Here is a 25,470-nt window from a genome sequence, read left to right on the forward strand (position 1 = left end):
AGGAATAGGTTTAAGGATGTGGCGTAATATAGTCTCCATGATAGGACGTTGATAGAGATGAGTAATGCGCTCAGGGTCGAGGTGATGGCCTTGAGGGAAGAGATGGACGGGCTCAAGAGTGAGCTACTCATATGCAAGGGAGCAATGAGTGATGGCGGTGTGCTCAAGACCTTCGTCAAAGGACTTAGATCAGGGGTGATGCTTGCTAGTGAGCAAGGTGATGCCCAGTGTTGTTCAGAAGCGGGAGCTGTAGATGAGTCAATGTGTGAGCTTGCAGGTGTCAAGCCAACCAAAGATGAGTCGTCTAGATCCATGCCTAAAGATAGGGATGAAAATGGGGGAGACCATGGCAAGGGACAGTGGATAGATGGAGGAGAAAGCTCTTCGAGTAGCCAAAAAGTGGCATCTACTGATTGTGGTTGGATAAAGCCATTGGGGAATCATAGCAATGCCATGTCCGTGTCAAAGAAGAATGTGAGTAGCAAGTCTCTTAAATGCTACTTCTGTGATGGTCCTCACATAATAAGAGGATATCCCGAGAAGAATCGGATTGCTGCCCTTGTCAGAGGAGAAGACAAGTTAGAAGGGGAAGTAGCCAAAGATGGTATGATTGCGGGAGTCGAAGCAGTTAAGCTAGGAGCAAGGCTCGGTACGAATGCGAGTGGTGCAGGAAAGCCGAGGGTAAATAAGTGAGATCCACTAGGGTGTTTCCTATGTCAGGGACCACATAGGGCCAAGAGTTGCCAAACAAAGAAAAGCTCGGTGCCAATGTAAGTGACAAAACAGATAAGCCGAAGGTAAAGAAGCGAGAGCCATTGAAGTGTTTCCAGTATGGTGGACAACACAAGGTACGAGATTGCACCAACGAAGTAAAGCTCGGTGAAAAAGCCAAGGGCCAAGCAAGAAAGCCGAGGGTAAAGAACCAAGCGCAACTGGAGTGTTTCCGGTGCAAAGGTCCACACATAGTGCGAGAATATCCAAACCGAATTAAGCAGTCCAAGGGTGGGTACGAGGCTGAGAGTAGGAAGCCTACCAAGCTTGGTTCAATGATATTTACTTCTTCCAAGGTTAGTCAAAACCAGAAGTAGAATGGGGTACCCAAACCCAATGTTGCCAAGGAGCATATCAATGATGCAGAGGAGGTAGTCGTTGTTGTGGAAGCTAGAGTTGGCAAAGGGCCAAAAAAACCTAAGATGTTTCAAGAGCAGTTGAGCTCAGTGCATGACGAGAATGAAGCATGATCTAAGTTGATGAGTCTTAGACATAATGGGGCGTTGAAGGAGTATACGAGTCAGTTCAAGGAACTCATGCTCAAAGTCCCATAGTTGATTGAGGAAGATGCATTCTTCACATTCACAGATAGATTGAAGCCATGGGCGAAGAAGAAGATGGAGAGAATGAGAATCAATGAGTTGTCTAAAGCCTTGATAGTCACCAAGTCCATCATAGAACTTGGAGTCAAGAAGACATCTAAGCCGAATCTGAAAGCTGTGGGTAGTGGCAAAAGAATATGAGATGAAGGTCGGTCCACTGATGAGGAGCAAAACTCTTCTAGTGATACTTGTTTAAGTGGAGTTTGTTCGAATGATGAGAATTTGAGCACTGATCATTCAAGTGGTGAACACAAGTCTGGAGAAGACATGTGTAATGTTGGCATAAATAAAGTTGACATGTGCCTTAAGCCGAGGGCAAGAGATAAGCAAACGGAGGGGGGACCGAAGTAAGGGGCCATGAGAGTTGCAAGCTTACCTAGATAAAGCTGAGTCATCCGAGAAGATGGACAAGCCCAAGATCGAGTTACCCAAAGACATAGGTGAAGACAGGGTCAATGAGGCTGTGAGACTTGGCTCAATGATTTTGAGTTCTGCCAAGGCAAGTGGAGGCCGAAAGCAGAATGGGTTGATGTATGTGAACATCAACGTTGCAGGACAATCGAGAGTTTAGTAGACACAGGGGCAACTGATTTATTCAAAGGTTACCGACAATCTTGGTTTGAAAGTTGAACCATCGAAGGGGGCGATCAAGACTGTTAATTCTAAAGAGGTTCCAATTACTGGAGTGGTCAGGAAGATAGAGTTACAAATTGGTGACTAGAATGGCAATGAGTACTTTAGAGTGATCCTATTGGATGACTTCGATTTTTTCATCGGGTTGGGTTTCCTTGACCGTGTGAAGGCTTTTGTCTTTCCGTTTGTCGATGTCATATGCATCTTGGACTCCCGACGGCAATGTATTGTGCCTTTGTTTTGAGACAGTAAGGGAGCAACTAAGACCGTGACTACCATTCAGTTTGTTGATTATGTTTCAAGGGAGAGGAATATTGTTTTAGGGACTACCATCGAAGAGTCAACCGAGAAGTGGTTGATGGAGTCCAAGCCTTCTAGAGATATGATGGGTGAGAACTTACCACCCATGTAAGAGGGTGAAAGTCGCACCAGACTTCAAGGGAGGAAGTGCCGATGCGAGTAGAAGTAACAGACTTCTGGATAGAAGTGTTGGTGTGTGGAGTGCCATACTTCATTAAGTAAGAAGAGCTAACACATAGAGTAAATGTGCTGAGGGAAATCGAGTGACATCTCAAACAAGTTTCAAGTGTTGAGTTTGATTCACCATTGTTGATGAGTTTAGGTCGAGGACCTAACCATCTTGTTGCGGTGCTGTCAAAGGTTAGAAGGAACATATGAGACTTTCAGAGTTCTTAGGGACAAGCGAGTGTAGTCGACGAATCTGAGTTGTCGTGTTGTATGTTGCCGGGGTATCCAAGTCTTTGCCGTTTGATCAAAAATATCCTTGTTTGGGTGAATGCAAACGGGTATGATGGATTTCCTACGTTCGAGATGAATGCCACGGTGTGTTAGATAGTGAACAAACATGACGGTGTTAACCAAGGCGAGGAAGCCAAGGTGTTTGTTAAAGCGTCCAAGGTGATCAAGACCAAGTGTTCTCACCTAGTGACGAGGGCATCGCTAAATCAAGTGGGGGAGATTATCACGAACTAAACTTTTGGGTCAATGGACATTGGTGCAAAGGTTCACAAGAAGGGTTCTATTGCGCAGACTTTGGGCTTATTGGGCATGATGAGTTGGCCCGGTTCTTGGAGAATGCTTACGAGTCCGTAAAGGATCGAGTTCATGAATGATCAAGTCCGAAGCGTCCAAGGCGTCCGAGAGAAGCGACGATAGTGTTACATGTTCGATGGGGGTAATTTTATCAAGGTTCGTGGATTCGGATCGAGACATGTGCGCACAGATTTCTGTAGAAGAATAATACAGAGTGTTGGGCTTGCCCAGAACCATCAGACCTGGCCCGTTCCTTGAAAGATTCCAGAAAGGATAATATTATCCAATATTAAGGATTTAATTATGGATAATGTTTTATTTGAATTCAAATACCTTAGAGGTAGAGTTTTTGATAAGGTAGGATTCAATGTAAGTCGTTGGTGTACTTTGATCTAGACCGTTGAATCTTGAGGGCCTCAACTATAAATAGAGAGCTCCTCCCCTCATTTGTAATCATTCAATTCAGATTCATTCTCTTCATAGTAATAAAACTCAGGCATTTACTCTTACTCTCTCTGAGTTCTTCATTTCTAGTTTTCTAGCTCGCTAGCTTTCTAGCCTTGTCGGCTTGTTCTCCTTTGTGCTGAAGCCTTTGTGGCTTGTGTTACCGATCGTGAGGGCTGAGATAGCTTCGAGAGTGTTCCTTTCCGAGTTCTTTCAAAGTGCCAAAGTGATTCAAGTCTTGGTGACTTAGAAAGTTCCCACAGTGCTCGTGCTTCGGAGATCCGCTTCAACCCAGGTGGCTTGGATTAGCCCTAATTGAGTTTAACTTCCGAATTATTGTTTAACCCTTGAGGGTTTGTTCATTGCTTAGTGAGCTAGAGACTCACAAGGACGTGGATAAGGTTGACTTAGGTGCCATTTCGACCTGGAAATCATCTAAGTACTGCACGAATCGACTAGCAGAAGTTTAGCTCCGTGACACTTTCCCATGAAGTGCAAGGAAAAGGAACCACCGTTTCTCTTGCTTTATGGGATGGCGGTACATAAAATAATTCCACCCAATCAACACAAAGAAAATAATACAGATGAATTCACATAGTATAGAAAACATTCGGACAAAACAAAGGAGACCCCATAGGTAAATGAACACAACTGAGGGACAAGAGAATGAAAATAAGCCTTAGATCTAAAGCGTCAAAGATTTTTTCATAAAAAAATTTTAGAAAATATGGAGTATTTTCTATCCAGAAAACAAAAGAGAAATCGTCAAAGAAGGTATTGTGTTTAGGCCAGAAGGGTAGTGCTAATCATATATTCATTAGACTGATAGATAGTGTTGGTCGTTTAGCTCGTGGGTATTCATGATGTGTTTCATGTTTTGATAAGATCCATTGTCAATATGAATCATCAGCTGTAACTTTTCTCAGTCTGAAGATACAGTTAATGGAGTAAAAGTCACCAGTTATATTTTCATTTACACGATATACAACTATAAAGATAGATCTGAGAAGGAAAACGCTAAGAAACTCCAAAAGTCCTTCGAGAAGTTGATGAAAAATTAAGCTGGATTTTTAATCCCGAGATTTGAGACTTTAACCTCAGTCAGCGATAGAATCAAACGGTTAATAGACAAATAATTAGTTTCAGTTTCAAAAAAGGCTTTAGAGCACATAATTTTGAACTAACCGTAATTATTACCATGAATGCACGACCATAGCACACTTAGCTAAAATCAACGTCGCTAACAACAGAACGTATACCAAAACAGACGGTTCAACCGCAACCTATCAATAACCCCTGACAACATCAATTCAACTTGAACGCTTCCCTTATTCCAAACAATCAACCATTGTTTCTATGAAAATTTTCATGCCAACTTGCAAGAGACTCAAAACAGACACGCAAAAAATGTTGTAAGCATACCCATATAAGCTCCTATCATCCGACCTTAATTACTACTGGTAATCAATATCCAATTGATTTCCAACTAATTTAAACCTCTATAACCCAGGCAACCATGGAGATCGAGAACTCACCTAAGTTAGTCCACCTATTATGGCTTTTAACTAAGAATATGTAATGCCCCGAATTCCGAGTCAGTAGTTCGTGTTAACTTGAGACCTATAAGTCGAGCCTATTAGACCTCCTAAACCAGTTTGGACCAATTTAAAATGATATTGAGATTAAGTTTGGCCCAAGAGTTAAAGATAAGTGATGATTTTAGTATAGGTTAAAAAGAAAGGGACCAAAAGTGCAGTTTACCCATTGCTTAAATTAAAGGATAAAAACCTTTATATTTAAAGGATTTCACGTGAACCATTACCCCAAAATACTCATCCATTTTTTCTCTTATTTTCTCTTTCTTTTTTCTTCCTAAGAGTAAGCATAAAGAATGAAGCTTTTGAAATCCTAAGCCTAATTTGAATCAACCAAGGTAAGAACCTTAACTCCATCCCTCAATCTTCAATTCAAGCCCCTAGTCTCAAGTTTTGGTCATATATTTCAAAAATGGGTTTTAGAGAGGTTTAAGGGAATCAAGGGATTCAAGCTTGTTTTTAGTAAATTTAGGTTATATTGAGTATTCTTAACTCTATTTCAAGCCTTAGACAAGTTACTAATTTCTTATCTTACATTTGTTTAGTTAAAGAGGTGGGAGAAAGTTCTAAAGCAAGTGGAAAGAAAATGTGCCTCTTAGTTGATTTGAGAAGGTTTTTGCAATAAATGAAATTAGGTAACACGTTCACAACTTCCTCATATTAATAATGGGTAATTAGAAACGTATCATAGCTAAAGAGTTGAGTTATGAATCTTAGTGATGCATTTCATAATAGATTTCATATTTGATGTTTTAGCATGCTCAAAGTCCTTATTTATGATCCATATGATCACATAAAACATTAATAACTATTGGGAAACCTCAAGTAGTAAAATTGGGGAGTTTGAGTGGCCAATTCGTGCCCAATTAAGGTATTTTCGAGGAAGAGTATCAATATTATAAGAACAATATCAATATAGTTCATAATAAAAGCACAAAACGGGGTGAATTTTGAGAAGAGTATCGATACTCATTTAAAGGGTATAAATACTCAAGGTTTGGTTTCGAGACCAACCTGGTGGGTATCGAAACTCATTTTTCAATGTTCATTTTTTGTACCAATACTCAAGGGAGTATCGATACCTTCTAATTACATCAATATAATTTAGTTGTAAGTATCAATACCTTGATAGGAGTATGATACCCGAAGGACAATATCGATACAAAGAGGCTTGGTATCAATACCAAGGCTTGTTTTTGGCATGATTTTCAAGAGACTTCAAAAGAGATGAGGTTTCCCAAAAGCTTTATAATTACTCCCAAATAAGACTACAAGTGAGAACAAGAATAATGTCCAAGTTTACTAGAAACGAAATAAGTTAGAGTGACATAAAACTAGCCTTGTTTGAATGTTCAAGAAACGATCAGGACACCCGAGTTACTTTAGTAGATGAGATTAGTATCGATGAATAGAATCAGTTCGTATATCCTTAGGTAGTGCTCAAAGTACTTTAAACTGACTAACTAGGGCCAAGGCCTGACACTCTTAAGGGGTGGGTTAGTTAAGGATGTTGACCGATGTTGAATTTTGGGCTTCATCCTCGATAAACTAGAAGGTGTGTGAGCTCCATGATGCAAAACCCTCAGATGCATCATGATGTCTACCATAGAGTAGAGAGTGAGTATACAAGTATACTCATTGATGCATTAGACTTGATAGCTTGAGCATTTTACTGATTCACATTTATTACGATTTAGTTGTTAGCGTGACACTAGGCTAGTTAGCTCAACGTTTGGAATTTGTTTCCTTATGCAGATTAGTAGGGGGAGCACTCGAGGAGTTTTTGAGTGACCAAAGTCCAGGATAACTGCATAGTAGAGTATGTCTCAAGTTTTCTTAAAGGGAATGCATATTTATAGACCCTGTTATAAAGTCGAGTCGTAACTCATTTGAAAAGTTGGTATGTATATTTTGATATATATATATATATATATATGTTGGGAGCTCTCTGATACAAAATTTCAACAATGTTTTATGTATGGATCTTCCTCTTTTAAATTTGTTTAATATGGGTTGTTTAAAACTTTTGAAAATGCAGGGAAAAATTGGGTTAGCCACTCTGGTGGTTCCGTGTGGCATTCTAAATGGTTGACTGTGTGTCGTACATAACCACCTTCATACTTTTGAGCGACCGAAGATTACAATACAACTTATTTTTTTACATAACCACCATTGAAACAAAGTTGCTAAAATCTACCAACCATCTAACCTTGCAAATTCGGTCACAACATCCTCTTCATCGCCACCAACTCTAAAACCTAGCTCCTTTGCAAACTCCCACACTTGATGATATTTTTCACAATCATTTTCTTCCTATGGTTGAAATCTGAGTCTGACAGGGAACTGGTGCATTCACTCAAGGTTTTCACCTCTCGAGCGTTACTTCTATATTTCCTTAAGGCACGATCTCTTTTCTTTTTTTAGTTTCCGATAGTACCTTGTTTTGGAGGTCTAGCATAGACCTATATTTTTTCTTCCTCATAATTGTCGCATGCTCATTCACATCGTTGATTGAATTTGAGTTGAGAACTTCATATTCAATACATGAACAACAATTGAAACATTTTCACGCTCTTCTTGTCCAATATTTGAAAGACCCATAAGACTAACATCTTTCTGAGCTCAACTGTTGCATGGAGAAACATCCAGCCCATCCAACTGATTAGGTTCTTGAGCGACGACAACCCCTTTGTTAGGAAATAAACCGAGTACAAGTAATTTTCCTATAACCAGATTAGTGAGAATACGAAATAAAAGCGGAAAAATAATACCCGAAATTGATAACGGAGTTCAGCCAATTTTGCTTACGTCTCTGGACTGCTGCAGATCTTTTACTAAGAGAGAAATTTTACAGGTGTTTACAAAACACTCACTACTCACAAGAAAGCTCTCTAGTATTGGGAGAAAGAAATGATTTTTGGGATGATTTTAAAGCTAAATGAGCTAGGGTATTTATAGTTGAAACTTAGGGACTAATCTTTGAAAATACCCTAAAGTTCAATGACTCAATTTTATAATTATACCTATTACAAAATAATAAAAAAATATTTAGCAGCCCATGTTTTTAATTCTAAGCCACCATTTATTCAAAGCAGCCGGTGGCTTTGAATTTCAACAATCTCCCACTTGAAGACTGATTTTAATCTGTCTTCACACCTCGATCAATGCAGCAGCATTTCTGGTCTTATTACTCTAGCATGCCAACTGAAGTTCAGTTTGTCCATGGTCACCGTCTTTGTCAACGTGTCTGCCGGATTTTGAGCTCCACTAATCTTTTCAAGTTTCAAAATCCCATCTTCCAGAAGAGACCGGATAAAATGATATCACAATTGTATGTGCTTCATCCTGGAATGAAAAGATGGATTCTTCGCTAGATGGATAGCACTTTGACTGTCGCAATACAAGACATTGTTTTCTTGTTTCTTGCCTAACTCTTCCAAGAAACTTTGGAGCCAGACCATCTCCTTGCTGGCTTCCGTAACAGCGACATATTCTGCTTCGGTTGTGGAGAGAGCAACTATCTTCTGTAGTTGAGAAACCCAACTCACTACGGTTCCTCCTAGAGTATAGACATACCCTGTAGTGCTCCTTCTGATGTCAACATTTCCGGCTAAATCAGCATCTACATAGCCTGTCAGTATCGTATCTCCACATTTGAAACAAAGTGCTTTGTTTGTGGTACCTCGCAGATATCTGAGGATCCATTTGACTGCTTCCCAGTGTATTTTGACTGGCTTATTCATGTACCTGCTAACAGCTCCCACTGCTTGAGCAATATATGGTCTGGTACAAACCATGGCATACATCAGACTTCCAATTGCTGAGGCATACGGTACCTTCACCATGTGTGCACGTTCTTCCTCCGTCTTTGGTGACTGTTCTTTGGAGAGTCTGAAATGAACACCTAAAGGTGTACTTACTGGTTTAGCATCTTGCATGTTGAACCTGGAGAGTACTTTGTTGATGTACTCAGCCTGTGATAACATCAAAGTCCCCGACTTTGTGTCTCTCTTGATCCTCATCCCAAGAATCTGCTTTGCAGCGCCCAGATCTTTCATAGCAAACTGCTTCGACAATTTTTGCTTCAAGTTTATAATCTCTTACATATCTGAGCCTGCAACGAGCATGTCATCAACGTACAATAATAAAATAATGAAGCTGTTGTCAAACCTCTTGATGTAGCAACAATGATCTGCTTGGCATCTGGTAAAACCACTGCTACTCATGAAACTATCAAACTTCTTGTACCACTGTCTAGGAGCTTGTTTTAAACCATACAAGCTCTTCTTCAACCTGCATACCAGGTTTTTCCTGCCTGCTTCTATGAAGCCTTCTGGTTGCCTCATATAGATTTCTTCCTCCAAATCACCATGAAGGAAAGCTGTCTTTACATCTAACTGCTCAAGATGTAAATTCTCTGCAGCTACAATTTTCAACACCAGTCTGATTGTAGACAGTTTCACGACTGGAGAGAAAATTTCATTGTAGTCAATACCTTCTTTTTGCTGAAAGCCTTTGACAACCAATCTTGCTTTGTAGCGTTTTCTCCCATCGTGCTCTTCTTTGATCCTGTAAATTCACTTGTTATGGAGCGCTTTCTTGCCTGGTGGTAATTCAGCTAATTCCCACGTCTGATTTGACATAAGCGAGTCCATCTCATCTTTCATGGAAGACTCCCACTTGATTGAATCATCCACCTGTATCGCTTCATCATAGCACTCTGGTTCACCATTGTCAGTCAGCAACAAGTAGTGCAAAGAAGGCGAATACCGTTGGGTTGGTTTAGGAATTCTGGAGGAGCGTCTCAGTTCTGGTGTGCCTGGTTCTTCCTCTTGAACTGCTTCAGGACTGATCTGAACATTATTTCCAGAAATCTCCTCGAACTCAGCAGATTCCTTTGTTTCAGCTTCGGTATTACTTGATTCTGCGGTTGACCTGTCTTTGTACATCACATTTTCATTGAAAATGACGTCTCTGCTTTTGATGATCTTTCGATTTTCGTAGTCCCAAAACCGGTAACCGAACTCATCACCACCGTAACCAACAAATACGCATTTGTTGGACTTGGCATCAAGTTTACTTCTTTCAGTAGAGTTTATGTGTACATAAGAAATACAACCAAACACTCTTAAGTGTGAAAGGTTTATTTCTTTCTTGCTCCAAGCTTCCTCTGGTATTCTTCCATCTAAAGGAACTGAGGGCCCACGGTTGATCAAGTAAGCTTCAGTGTTGATTGCTTCAGCCCATAGAAATTTGGGCAAGCCGGCATGTATCCTCATACTTTTGGCACGTTCATTCAGAGTTCTGTTCATGCGCTCTGCTACACCATTATGTTGCGGTGTCTTGGGAACTGTTGTCTCCATCTTGATCCCATTGTTTGCGCAGAAATCTCTGAATCTATTGTCTCTGTACTCTCCTCCATTGTCAGACCTCAACCGCTTGACTTTCAAACCAGTCTCATTTTCCACCATGGCCTTCCATTTTCTAAAGATATCGAAGACTTCTGATTTCTTCTTCAGAAAATAAACCCACACCTTCCTTGTTGAATCATCGATGAAGGTGACATAATATAGTGAGCCTGCAAGAGATGGAACTGAGGATGGTCCCCATACAACCAACTCTAACCTTTCTGCCTTGGGTGTCTTGCCAATCTTTGCAAAACTGACTTTCTTTTGTTTGCCAAAGATGCAATCCTCGCATAGTCCGAGATCTACATTCTTTAGATCCGGCAGCTTCCCTTTTGACAGAAGTATCTTCATTCCTTTCTCGCTCATATGACCAAGCCTTTGGTGCCATAGGTTTGATTTTCCATCAGCATCTGCTACTGCAATGATATTCTCTAAATTTGAGGTTATATAGAGAGTATCAGTCTTCTTACCACGAGCAATGACAAGTGCTCCTTTGGTAATCTTCCATTCACAGCCTGAAAGGGTTGTACTATATCCTTCTCCATCAAGCTGTCCAACAGAAATCAGATTTCTTTTGAGGCCAGGAATATGTCTCACTCCTGTCAGCTTCCAGGTGGTCTGGTTTGGCAGCTTTAGTCGGATATCTCCTTTTCCGACGATCTTCAAGGTTTCATCATCAGCAAGATGAACATTCCCAAAATCACCACTGACATAGTTCTCCATGATTTCTTGGCATGGGGTAGAGTGGAAAGATGCCCCTGAATCCAAGATCCATGATTCAATCGGACTGTTGATGCTTAGAATCATGGCATCACCTGTCTCCTCTGTCACTTTGGCAGATTCCTGTGCACCGGTATCTTTCTTTAGTGCTCGGCAATCTCTTTTAAAGTGACCTTTCTTGCCACAATTATAACAGGTAAAATCTTTCTTTCCCGTTTTGGACTTTTCCCGTCTGGATTTTGATCTGCCATGATTTGAATATCTTTCTGAAGTTCTTCCTCTAGACTCCGTGTGCAAGGCTGAGGAGGTTGATGCTTCACCTGATTCTCTCCGTCGAATTTCTTCACTCAATACCAGATCCCGAACATCGTCGAATTTCAATTTGCTGTTTCCCGACGAGCTGCTGACTGCTGTAACAGTAGCATTCTAACTGTCTGGTAGAGATGATAAGAGAATTAAAGCTCGAACTTCATCATCGAACTCAATTTCCACTGAACTCAACTGGGTTGTGATTGTGTTGAGTTCATTTAGGTGTTGTGCCACCGATGCCCCTTCCGTCATCCGCAAATTGAATAATCGCCTCATCAAATGAACTTTGTTTGAGGTCGATGGCTTCTCATACATACTGGAGAGAGCCGCCATAAGACCCGCCGTGGTCTTTTCCTTTGCTATGTTGAAAGCAACATTGCGGGATAACGTCAGTCGGATAACTCCGAGGGCTTGTCTGTCGAGAAGAGCCCAGTCTTCATTCTTCATGCCCTCTGGTTGTTTTCCTGAGAGGGGTTGATATAGATTTTTCTGGTATAGAAAATCTTCAATTTGCATCTTCCAAAATCCAAAGTCCGCACCATCGAATTTTTCAATTTTCACCTTCCCTTCGTCTGCAGCCATCGCTCCCACTCGAATCTAGCTTCTTTGAATCGTTTTTGACAATTTCTGTGAACCGATGTGTATTTGAACACCTCCGTCGACAAATTCGTATCGCCGACAAAATTTCACTATTCACGAAATTCACTATTCACGTGAATAGTAACCTCGCAGAAAAAATTGACAAAATTCACAACCAAAAGCTCATGATACCAGTTGTTAGGAAATAAACCGAGTACAAGTAATTTTCCTATAACCAGATTAGTGAGAATGCGAAATAAAAGCGGAAAAATAATACCCGAAATTGATAACGGAGTTCAGCCAATTTTGCTTACGTCTCCGGACTGCTGCAGATCTTTTACTAAGAGAGAAATTTTACAGGTGTTTACAAAACACTCACTACTCACAAGAAAACTCTCTAGTATTGGGAGAAAGAAATGATTTTTGGGATGATTTTAAAGCTAAATGAGCTAGGGTATTTATAGTTGAAACTTAGAGACTAATCTTTGAAAATACCCTAAAGTTCAATGACTCAATTTTATAATTATACCTATTACAAAATAATAATAAAATATTTAGCAGCACATGTTTTTAATTCTAAGCCACCATTTATTCAAAGCAGCCGGTGGCTTTGAATTTCAACACCCTTCCACTTCTAACTGATCACATGACTTTTGATATTCGAAGTTCTCGTCACCTAAAGATGTGTTAACAGCCTGATCATTAAAGGCTCCCACCACGTTAGAGTGTAAACCATTGTTATCAACCTCTAGCGCCAGAATGCCAATTGGAGACTTCAAGCTAATGCCAACGACCACTTGAGATTCTGTTCCATGGACTTAATTGGTTTTTGGCAAACCATCAATTACTATGTCACAATCCAAAATTTAGCCATGATCGATGTTTGTGCTAATTAAAAGTCCAACTTTCAGCCTGCTATCACTGACCTCTAATATCCCCTCTAATTATCATTTCGCTCTATACCAAGCCCGTTAGCCAACTCACGTTCCACTTGTTATGTTAATAGCCTCCCTCCTTGGAACTCTTCTTCTCCTGGGTGTCAGGTGTTTTCTGACAAATCAAACACGTTATTAAGACTTTCTTTTTCTTTTTCAACGTAGATAGTATTTATAGCTTTATCAACTCCAAGTTTATCAATATCCAATAAGTTTTTCAGTGATTCTTTTCCAGCCTAACCTCCATTCTATCTGTCAAAGATTTTTTATCTTCTGAAAAACCCGTCTGCCACACTCTAACTTCAAAGTATTCATTTCCAACATCAAAACGGATTTTTTCCATTATATGCTCAACCTGAGGAGTGGATATAAGCATCGACAGTTTATCAAAGCTTTTAAGCTTAGAAGCATTTTCACCTAAGGCTATCAAGACGCCCCACCCTTCTGTTATTTTACAAAAAGAAACTCGATTCCAACAATGGATTAGGATTCCTGACACTTCAATCCACACTATTCTCTCTGGAACTACAACATTCTCTGACCAAAGAAATATATCCTCAAAAACATCCTTGAGGTGCGATCAGCTCTGATTTTTCATGAAATTAAGCAATTCTGCATCTTGGCTTTCAATGAGAAAATATCTTCCGCAAATTCTTCTCACCACTAAATCACCGAATCCATATGCATGTAATTTGTCCTGTACGTGTATTGTACTACACACATTGGTCATCTTCCCCGTTAAACATTTTTGAAGGCCTTCGAGTTTGTCAACCTCAATATGGCTTATAATTCTTTTTGTGCGATTCGGAACTTGATAACTAGTTTCTACATAATCTACACCTCTCACCCGATTGTCACTCTCTTTTTAAATGATCATCCAACTCAGTTGGTAGAGCACAAGGTTCTTAATCTTGGGGTCGTGGGATCGAGTCCCACGGAGGACATTTCATAATTCGAAGGTCTCCTACGGAAACTGCTCTCAACCTGGTGTTGGGGGCAGCCTACTATCTTACCTCCCCTTACCCCATTACATATGAGAATAAGAGTCAACTAATTCTTTTCCCCTATCTCTATTAAGATGCATTCGGCCCCCATATCCTTTGGATATATTTTCTTCTAGTAAGTAGATCTGCCATTATACTTTGCAAAAGAAACATCAGTTCTGTTTCCATATAAGAAAACGCCATCCAAACTCTCCAAGGCTCTATGTGCCTCTGTTTTGTTTGCAAACCTTACAAAGCCAAGTCGTTTCCGTTTTTGCTCCTCTTCACTATGACGACCAAACATCATCTAAAGACCTTTCCAATGCAGTTTTTCCGAGAGGTTATGCACATATAGTGCACCGGAGCCAATTTTGACGACATACGCCTGCTTTCAATACTAAATTTCATTCGTTTAGTTGTTCGTTTGTTCGATCAAAATTAAACAAATGAACATGAACATACAATCGTTCGTATTCGTCCGGCTCGTTTATAGGCCTACCTAGCACCATGTTTGAAGTTCTTATCATCATACTCATAAAGTATTGACGACTCATAAATCTTATCGTCACGTTCAAAAATCTTATAAATAGTCTGAATGAATTGAGCTTACAATTCATTAAATTTAAAGAGTTAAAGTAACACAAGTTTATGATATAAAAATTAATTCAATTTCTCAATTCAAAACTTCGGTTAATTTAATTTATTAGTAAAATAATTTAATTTGGTAAAAAATTGGGGCTTAATTGTTTTATTTTCAAAATTTTGATGGTTTGATTTAAACCTTTAGTTTAATATTACTTTGAAAAGTGCTTAGACTTTTTTAAAGGAAATTTCAATTTAATATTTCAGCATTAATGTTGTGCTAAATGTGAATTTAATATTTCATAGATCTTAAACCAGATATGTTAAAACATATATTGCCTTTTCTTTATTCTTGATTAATTCAAAAAAAAAATTAAAATATCTTCGTCACACCCATGCCCGGTAATTTCACGTTTATTTACGTGCGGATCATCTCGTTGTGTCTTTATCACCGCTATTTCTCAACTTAGTCTATTTCTGCTTTCGATCCCTCAACTCATCAAAATTTTGAAATTTAGCCCCTTCACTTTTAATTCCTATACTCCTTGATTTGAAAATCCACTTCTAATAAATTCCTAGTTACGATTATAGCTATAAAGTTGTTGTGTGTGAGTTAGATGCTAGAGTGACTTTGCATCTTATAGAAGCTGGCGATGTTAGTATACACTTTATAAGGGCAATTATCGCAGACATACGAAATTTGAGAGCTCGTAGTTAGGAAGCACTTTAACCATATTCTTCATGAAGGAAATATTTATGTCGATGTTCTCTCGAAAATGGGTTATAGCATCGATGAGGAACTTGTGATCTTTGATTTCACCACCTGAAGAGACTCTTTACTGCCTGGACGCTGGTGCGAGGGGAATTTCATTCCTTAGAGGATTTAGAATGCTTTTTCAAGTTCTTTTATTCTCTTTGTAACAATAAACAAAATCCACTTCCAATGATTAACAAATTTTTAAGGACTAGAATCCTAATTAACCCTAATTCAAGGGCACTCGGATCTTATCCTTGCAGTATCACGTGGACTTTGACAAAAATCTAGCGTACACCATTTAAATAAGCCCTTTAAATAAAAAAAGAAAAATATCCACTTAAAATAGGGATAGCATGAGACCCAAACTATACAGGTTTCGACCTGACCCGACATGATCGGGTTGGATTTTTAAAAAAAAAAATAGGTTCGGTCGGGTAGGGTTTAGAATAAAAAATATCCGACCCAAAAAATAATTTTACTTTATATATTTAAGGATAATTACAATAATGTCTCTCTACGTATTATTTTTTTTCAATTAAATCTCTATTTTTATTGAATAAAAATAATATTTTTATCATTATTTCGGGTCGGATTGGGTCGGGTTCAGATTTTATGTTAAAATTTCGGTTCGGATTCGGGTCGAGTGGAAGGTATATAATTTTTTAAGTCAAATCAGATCGAATAAAGAGTGTAAAATTTTCGAATTGACCAAAACTCGACCCGTGCCATCCATACTTAAAAAATGTATTAAATACAACTTAAATATTAAGCTAGAAACTTTCCAAATATAAGTATATTAATATAACCAAAAAAAGAAAAACAAATCCCCCATGTAAGTTATAAGTAGAGAAGGCAGATCATGTGGCGGATATGGCGACTGGCTTCCGAGTTCACCCCTCCGACGTGGGCTTTCCGGTGTCCGGACTTCAACTTGTCGAATTTAAGCTTAAGGTGGCAGGATTTTTCGATCGTGGATGACGTGTTGTGGACTTTCGTCACGGTTTTGGAATCCTTAACTTTGCTATCTATGCTATGTTTCTTCTTCGTTTTCTGTGGATGTACGGTTTGATTCATTCAAAACCCCGAAATGCTTTCGTCCATAAGTTTAATTAGCTATTTCAATCTCAATTTCACATGCTTATGATTCGTTATCTTTAGTTTCTCTTGTTTCTTGCTGCTCTATGGTATTTGTCATGATTTCATAATTCCAAATCTTATTTAATGATGGGAATGATTTGTTGGGGTTTTCATCCACCGAAACTGTTGAGAGGATGAAGAAACCGTCTGGGTTCGCTATTTTCATTCAATTAATGGCTTGATTGCAGAGGCAAGCCTCTATGTACTACGGCTAAATTACTCGATTCATCACTCAACTTTCTTTTTACATTTATTTTAGTCATTAAATTTAAAATCTTTTAATTTAATCATTCAATTTTTCATTCTCAAATCTTAATCCTAAAACAAACCTCAAATTCCAAATCATCATATCCAAGTCCCCTTCCCTTCTTTCCAACCATAATCAATTCATTTTCCCCTTCTCAAAAATTTCATTGACACCTTATCCCAAACCTTCATCATCTCCCTTCTCACCCCTCCCCAAAATCCCTCCATCAAACCCCTCATAATCCTCCTCAAAATCCTACATAAAATTATATGAACTTAAATTTTTACCTCTTGATCTAAGCTAGGTTGATTAGGCCTAACTTTTCTCAAGTGTCTTTCCTTCTGTAGTGTTTAAAGCTTTACTTTTTTTCATTATGATTTCAACACACAACAAAGAATTGCATTTTTTATACACAAATTCTTTTGAGTTCTTTAATATTGCCCTCATAAATTTTTGTCTCAAGATATATCTATTAAAATAGGATTACTGTTTATGCACAATTTGATATATCGTCTTTTAACTTAATTGAAAATGAATAGGTAAGATCCAAATTAATCAAAACTAACCGACCCAAAATCAAACTATTTAATTCAAACTTAATCTGATTGCACGAACCAAGTGACCAGGTGGTAAATGAATTGTTGTTATTCCTTGAGGTTTTAGGTTCAGAGGCCGTTTAAGAATGCTTATTGAAGTTTTTCTAGCCCAAAATTCTGTTTGAAACACAAAAGTACTCCTAAACAACTCATTTTCAGCTAAAATTTAACCTTTGAAATGGATTATTAACTTAAATCAAGATGATGAGAAACAATCCTTTTATGTTGGTGTCGCGGCCGTCTTTCGGTTGGCCACGGAGTTGGGCTTCGACTTGAATGAAATGGTTAGAATCGCCACCGATCATTTTAAAGCGATATTTAGGTAGATCGGACACCATCTTACCTGATCTGCATTTTACAAGAAAGGCGCCGGGTTCAGGAGTTGGTTACGGTCAAGGAAGGATTAGCACTCTTGAACTGCCCTTTCGGTACCAATTAATTTTCCGATCGTCTTTAATTGCGAAAAATTAAAATTAAAATTAAAATTTAAAAAACTCGATTCAAATTACTTACTTTTGATTGGTTGGAAATCTTCTAAAAAAAAGTAGAAAATGTTAGATAAAAAATAAATAAATATTAAACAGATCAAAGAACAAAAATAATAATAATAATAATAATAAATAAAATAATAAAATAATAAATCAAAAAGAAAAAAAATAAAATAAATAAATAAGTCAAAAGAAAAAAAGAATTGAATAAAAATTAAAGAAAGAAAAAAGTAAAAATGAATAACTAAAAAAAATAGAGATATATAAAATTTAATAAAAAATAGTAATAATAATGAAAATAAAATAAAAAACCAAAATAAGAATAAAACAAAAAAAATAAAAAAAAGGGTTAAATATCAAAAAATATAAAGAATAAAAAATATTATGAAAATAAATATTAACAAAAAGAAACCAAAAAATAAATAAGTAAAAAATAAGGGACCAAGATGCAAAAGTAATAAATTCAAAATCCGAATTAAAGTACTGGAAAATAAATTCAATGGTTGAAATAAAAAAAACTTACAAATTACAGGGACCAAGGGTGTGATTTACCCATAATTGTGGGTGACAAAAGCATGAAGCATCATGGAAACTAGGGACCTAGCGCCAAATTTACCCAAAAATTAAAAACACATAACCCCACCCTTATCATTTCCAGAACACGTGCAAAACAAAATGAAAAAAGCTTTCCTTTTTTTTATCTGCCCGATGGTTACCAGACCCCTAACCCCTATTCTTCTCGTCCTTTCGCCCCCTTTCACGAGTCTCGCGACGGTCGATGAAAGAAATTCAAAGGTCGAATGACCGGCCACCGCCTTAGTAGCCACCCCACACTCAAAACCCAGCAAACGTTGACCTCTTCCTCCGCGAACAAACCTCGAAAGGCCAAGGTAAAAAAATGAAACTCTCATCTCTTATTTTTTCTGTTTTTCCTTATTCAAAGCTTTTTTTTCTTATTTTCCTTCGAATCCTGCTCCTGTATTTCGTATGTAACCTCTGTCCTCCTCTCGTATTTTTTCTGTGTTATTTATAATGAAAAAACATGATATTTTTGTCTTGAGTTAGAGTCCCACTTGGACTCAATGACTTGGTTGTTGTCGGCCTTGGAGTCATGTTCGTCGAAAAAACGGGGGGTAGGTGAAAGGAATTCGGTTTGTTGGAAGCGGCTGGAACATGTGAAATTATATGTCTACAACTGCCCCTCTTTGTCATTTTTCATAGAACGAAAAAATAGGACAAAAATAAATGACACGAATTTTCGTCCGGTGGAGTTAAAAATTGACTATGATATTTCAATTAAGAATAACTCCTTGTCGAATTGAGTTACAGATGACTCATCCGTCGCGAAGTCGAGTCCATCTTAAAATGATATGAGATTGAAGCCGTAGTTCGGAATTTGAATCGGAACGTGGCTTATCGTTTCCCTTCGATCTTCTTCTCGGTTTAAAGACCTTTGTTGAAAAAATGGTTCATTTACTCCACCATGTGGTTGATATGCCATCGAAATCGAACTCAGAAATCATCGTTGACATATAGTTTTTCTCGACTTAAGCTATACTGCTAGAAAACAGTTTCTTGTCATTAAGACACAGCTAACCCAAGTATTCTTCTCGACTTAAAGACCTCGGTTTAAACTTTAGACTGAAAGTAGTCGATACGTCATCGAGCTAAATGGAACCGAACTCAAAAAGTTTTCATTAACCGATAACCCTTCTTGCCTTTAGTTATCCTGTAATGAGATGAGAAATTGCCCTAGATCTTCTTATTGACTTAAAGACTTCAGCTTCAACCAGAAAATAGTTTCTTGATGCTACCATGTGGTTGATGTGCCGTCGAGCTGAATGTAATCGAACTCGACAGCTTTTATTAATAGATAGCTTTTCTCGACTTAAGTTTGCTGTAAATTTGACATGCCCTTGAGCTAAATGGAATCGAACTCGAAGGTCTTTATTGACAGATAACCCTTCTCGCCTTGAGTTATACTGCAAAATTAATATGCCTTTGAGCTGAATGTAATCGAACTCGAAGATCTTTTGTTGGCAGATAACCCTTCTTGCCTTGAGCTATGCTACAAATTTGATGTGCCTTTGAGCTGAGTGTAATCGAAATCGAAGTTCTTTTATTGGCAGATAACCCTTCTAGCCTTGAGATATGCTGCAAATGATGTGCCTTTGAGCTGAGTATAATCGAACTCGAAGGTCTTTTGTTGGCAGATAACCCTTCTCGCCTTGAGCTATGCTACAAATGATGTGCCTTTGAGCTAAGTGTAATCGAACTCAAAGGTATTTTGTTAGCAGATAACCCATCTCGCCTTGAGTTATGTTGCAAATGATGTGCCTTTTAGCTGAGTGTAATCGAACTCGAAGGTCTTTTGTTGGAAGATAACCCTTCTCGCCTTGAGCTATGTTGCAAATGATGTGCCTTTGAGCTGAGTGTAATCGAACTCGAAGGTCTTTTGTTGGCAGATAACCCTTCTTTCCTTAAGTTATGCTAGAAATTATGTGCCTTTGAGCTAAGTGTAATCGAAGTCGAAGGTCTTTTGTTGGCAGATAACCCTTCTTTCATTGAGCTATGCTGCAATTGATGTGCCTTTGAGCTTAGTGTAATCGAACTCGAAGGTCTTTAGTTGGCAGATAGCCCTTCTTACCTTGAGCTATGCTGCAAATGATGTGCCTTTGAGTTGAGTGTAATCGAACTCGAAGGTCTTTTGTTGGCAGATAACCCTTTTTGCCTTGAGTTATGCTGCAAATGATGTGCCTTTGAGCTGAGTGTAATCGAACTCGAAGGTCTTATGATGGCAGATAACCCTTCTTGCTTTGAGCTATACTACAATTGATGTGCCTTTAAGCTAAGTGTAATCGAACTCAAAGGTATTTTGTTGGCATATAACCCTTTTTTGTCTTGAGTTATGCTGCAAATTATGTGCCTTTGAGCTGAGTGTAATCAAACTCGAAGGTCTTTTGTTGGCAGATAGCCCTTCTCGCCTTGAGTTATACAGCAAATGATGCGCCTTTGAGCTGAGTGTAATCGAACTCGAAGGTCTTTTGTTGAAGGTGCTTTTGAATCGAGTATTTTCCATTTTGGAGTCAAAACTTGACTCTAAAAGCTATAAAAAATTATGTATGCTAAATAAAATGATAAATGTGTTGCTTTTAAGTATGTCTAAGATGCATGTAATATGAATTAGTCATGGATGGAGACTTATTTTTGTTCGCTGGTCTTGTACTCGTAACCGACCATGCCCCACATTCTTCTCGAGTTGCAGCTTTTCATATTTGAGACTGTTCTTTTTGAAAATATTTTTTCTTTTCTCTTATTTTAAGAGGGAATAATCCTATAAAACATTGTTCCTTAATTCAGGCTTGCAATCGAATCAAATCATAAACATGAGTTCAAAGAATATCAAAAGAATCAATAGCTCTTTTAATGCTTTCAGAGTTATAACTCTTTGACAAATATTCAAATTGATGGGTTGACTTTAGGTTGACCTCATATTTTCTAAGGTTTCAACCATAAAAAAATGTCATTTCTCGCTCATTGCAACGTGCCCCATTTTTGGTTTGGCATTTTAATTGGATGTGGACAAAATGACACAACCAGCATGATCAATTACTAAACCTTCTATTTTGGTCCTCTGAAATCTTCCATTTGTTCAAGATTCGTAGGCTCCTCTAACAAAGGTAGTGTAAAAATATCGGTCTAAGAATGAAATTCTTGAGTGCTCGTGTGAAATTCACTATAACAGGTGTTCCTTAACTCCCTTAGTCCATCATTGCCGAAAATTTATTGTTTAGATAAATATGATTTAATTTGCCATTGTCTGGCTAGCCGAATCCATAAAGTTGGGGCATTTAACCAATTGCTTTAGAGGGAAAACTTAATATTATAATCATTTTTATCAGGTTAACTGAAGGGTTCGTCTCATCACAAAGTCTTTGGCCTGACAATAGCAGTGAAGCAGACACCGAGTGTCCAAGTGTTTGAGCAATGTCATGGTTTGAATGCAATCTATTCATAAAGCCAGGGTGTAACACCCTCAACCCATATCCGACCCGGATACGAGTCCAGGATGTCACATTGACTATACAAAATAATACTCTCAAAAAAACGATAAAACATTTTAAACTTATATTATTAAAATATGATAATATACATATGTTAATACAAGTTTATCAAAATACTCAGAGCATACACAACTTGAACCTTTGATTACATGCCAACATTCATTTACATAACAAAAGGACCTACTGATTAAGTTGTCTCTGATTTGATAGTTGCAAGAGTAGTGTTGTCCAGCTGCTTAACATGTCTCGTCTACTTTCTCGGATCCTACGTGTGAAACACTCACACGCTAAGTCATCGACTTAGCGAGGCAATATAATAATAATAATAATAATAACAAGGAAATGTAATGAAAATGCCATAATAAGATAGAATGAGATGAAATCAAATACTTAATCATGCAGTTTATATCACCATGTTCCTTACCTATAAGCATAGTACATTAACATTCATGAATTCGTATTAATAAGTTTATTGGCCCATGATACCATACTGAGAACCTAAGGTATATGAGTACTGTGAGGTTGTGTACTATGCTGTCACCACTGCTCGTATAAATGCACCGAAGTGCCACGTAGAATTGCATCGAAGTGCCCCGTAAAATTGCACTGTAGTGTCATATAAGATTGTCCCTAAGGACCACGTAGAAAATTCCTTAAGAATCATATACACATGCCAAGGATCAAGTATGTGTCTCAAAATACCTCACACATGTTCCAAAGAATACATATATATCCCGAAGGACCGCGTAGACCCTCTACTCTTGGCATGCCAACTATACATATAGTTCTCATCAACATAACATGGGTTTTTCCCAATTTACATAGTATATCACATAGACATATCATTTCCTTACCTTTATCACATGGCTCATATAACTTTGCATACATATTCATTTAAAACATGTTACACAATGCACATAGTATGAATTCATATCATGCTTCACAATATGAAATGAATCATGCATCAATGTATTGAATCTAGACTTCTCACAAGTCTAGAACTGAATATATCGCTATAATCATGTTATGCATATGCACTCACCTATATTTCTTTGTTTTTTCCTCGATCGATCTTATTAGGCAATCGCTCTGGAACTTGTTTAGGCTCTGTATCTACATAGTAATTCATTGATACTTATCAGTATACTAATTAATATATTCTAAACTATCATTCCTTAGGCTAAAAGAAAAGTCATTTTCATCTTTTAATTAAGGCATGCATCGATGCACTACACCATGTATCGATGCATCCCTTGACGGGTGCATCGATGCACTATCTATGCATCGGTACATAAATCCCATTCGATGTTTGTATTTAAGGGGGTGCATCGATGCACTACTTGTGCATCGATACACTGATGGCATTCGATGTTTTTATTTTAAAGGAGTGCATCGATGCACTTCATGTGCATCGATACACCTTGAACAATTTCTGGGATTTTTTCCTTGATTCATCGGTACACATTGAATGTGCATTGATGCACATAGCCCAGAAATGTCATTTTTAGCACGAAATCCCTTTATAATCCCCTCAACACTACATAATTCACCTCTTTTTATATCCCTAACTTGCATACTCTTACTTAAACTAATTATTATCCATTCCATACCTCTAAAACTTATAAATCAAATTCTCCATATAGAATTTAAGAATCTGACTCAAATTTCAACATGTTCTTAATTTAATTCTAACACTTCCTATTCCTTAATTAGCTTGATGACAAGTCAAATCCCACTTTCAATTCTTATTATGAACTCTATTCTAAGATTTCACTTTTCTAATTCATTTCTTTAATCCTTCCTAACTCTATCATCTTTTGATTTTAAGATAACCTAAGCTTTTCTTAAGCTTAGTTATCATCTAATGATCAATAAGCAACCTTAAATTCATCAACAATTTGATCAACAAGAAAACTCACCTTTAGCTTGGCTTCACGATGGAGAAGAAAAATGAAGAAGAAGAAGAGAAATCTGGAACTTTGGTTTTCCCCAATTGTCTTCCACGTGGGTATTAAAATATCCTTTCAAAAGTAATATTTAATTGATTCCCTTATTAGAAGACTTATTTACCCCTTTAATTCCTCATTCTTTGCTAATTGCTCCTACACAAAACATTTCAATCAATTCTTTGAACTTTTTAATTTATCCAATTTGGTCACTGAATTTTTAAATCTCACAATTTGATCACTAACCCGGTATGGAGGATGTTACAAATCTCCATCCCTTAAGAAAAATTCGTCCTCAAATTTTCATTGTACGAACAGATGAGGACATTAAAGTCGCATATCTTCTTCACGTTCCCACGTGGCTTCTTCTACCTTGTGATTTCTCCAAAGAACTTTGACCAACGGAACCGTTTTATTTTTCAATTGCTTAACTTCGTGAGCCAATATTTGTATTGGTTCCTCTTTATAGGTCAAATCAGGTTGAACTTCTACTTGTTTCTGATGCAATAATGTGAGAGGGATCGAACCTATATCTTCGTAACATAGACACATGGAAAATATTATGGATTTTCTCCATTTCTGGTGGCAAAGATAATTGATATGCCACTGGTCCTATTCTTTTAACAACTTCATATGGCCCGGTGAATCTAGGACTTAGCTTTCCTTTCCGACCAAAGCGTAATACTTTTTCCCATGGTGATACCTTCAGAAACACTTTATCCCCAACTTCAAATTCAATCTCCTTTCTTTTAAGGTCAGAATATGACTTTTGCTGATCAAATGTCACTTTTAGGTTATGTTGTATTTCCCGAACTTTCTCTTCCATATCTTGAATCAAATCTGGACCGAGTACATTTCGATCTTTGAGCTCATACCAATTTAATGGCGTACGACATTTCCTCCCATATAACGCCTCATAGGGTGCCATTTTAATACTGGAGTGATAACTATTGTTGTAAGCAAACTCCGCCATTGGTAAGTATTTCTCCCACGACCCTTTAAACTAAATGACACATGCTCGCAACATATCTTTCAATATTTGAATTGTTCTTTCTGATTGTCCGTCTGTCTGAGGGTGAAAGGTGGTACTAAAGTTTAAGCGAGTCCCCAACGCTACATGCAAGGATTTCCAGAATCTCGAGGTGAATCGAGGATCTCGATCAGAAATTATAGAAACAGGCACTCCATGCAATCTAATAATTTATCTAATATACAGCTTCGAATACTTTTCCATAGAGAAATCTATTCTGACAGGAAGGAAATGTGATGACTTGGTCAATCGATCAACAATTACCCAAATCGAATCTCTTTTGTTTGGAGTCAGGGGTAACCCCGAAACAAAATCCATCGTTACATTTTCCCACTTCCATTTTGGAATAGAAAGTGTTTGCAATAATCCAGATGGAACTTAATGTTCGACTTTGACTTGCTGACATATTAAGCACTTGGACACAAATTCAGTAATGCTTCGTTTCATCCCTGGCCACCAATACCGATCTTTTAAATCCATATACATCTTGGTTCCACCAGGGTGCATTGTCAATGGACTGCAATGAGCCTCTGTCAATAAATCTTTCTTTAACTCTTCATCGTCTGGTATCACAATTCTTTCTTTATAATA

The 25,470-nt window shown here is 37.8% G+C and overlaps 1 protein-coding gene across 1 annotated transcript in view; it reads left to right on the forward strand.

The window, feature by feature from the left end:
* Window positions 1-1,776: 1,776 nt before the first annotated feature.
* LOC120203582 (flowering time control protein FCA-like) overlaps window positions 1,777-25,470 on the forward strand; it is a 73,411-nt gene continuing 49,717 nt past the window's right edge. The window contains exons 1-3 of the mRNA XM_039203834.1: window positions 1,777-1,904; window positions 2,256-2,395; window positions 2,629-2,666. Of these exons, the coding sequence (XP_039059765.1) occupies window positions 1,777-1,904; window positions 2,256-2,395; window positions 2,629-2,666 (306 nt within the window). The remainder of the gene's footprint in view (window positions 1,905-2,255; window positions 2,396-2,628; window positions 2,667-25,470) is intronic.

The sequence above is a fragment of the Hibiscus syriacus genome, unplaced genomic scaffold (genome assembly GCF_006381635.1).
Source record: "Hibiscus syriacus cultivar Baekdansim isolate YM2019G1 unplaced genomic scaffold, ASM638163v2 tig00010050_pilon, whole genome shotgun sequence".
Taxonomy (NCBI): Eukaryota; Viridiplantae; Streptophyta; class Magnoliopsida; order Malvales; family Malvaceae; genus Hibiscus; species Hibiscus syriacus.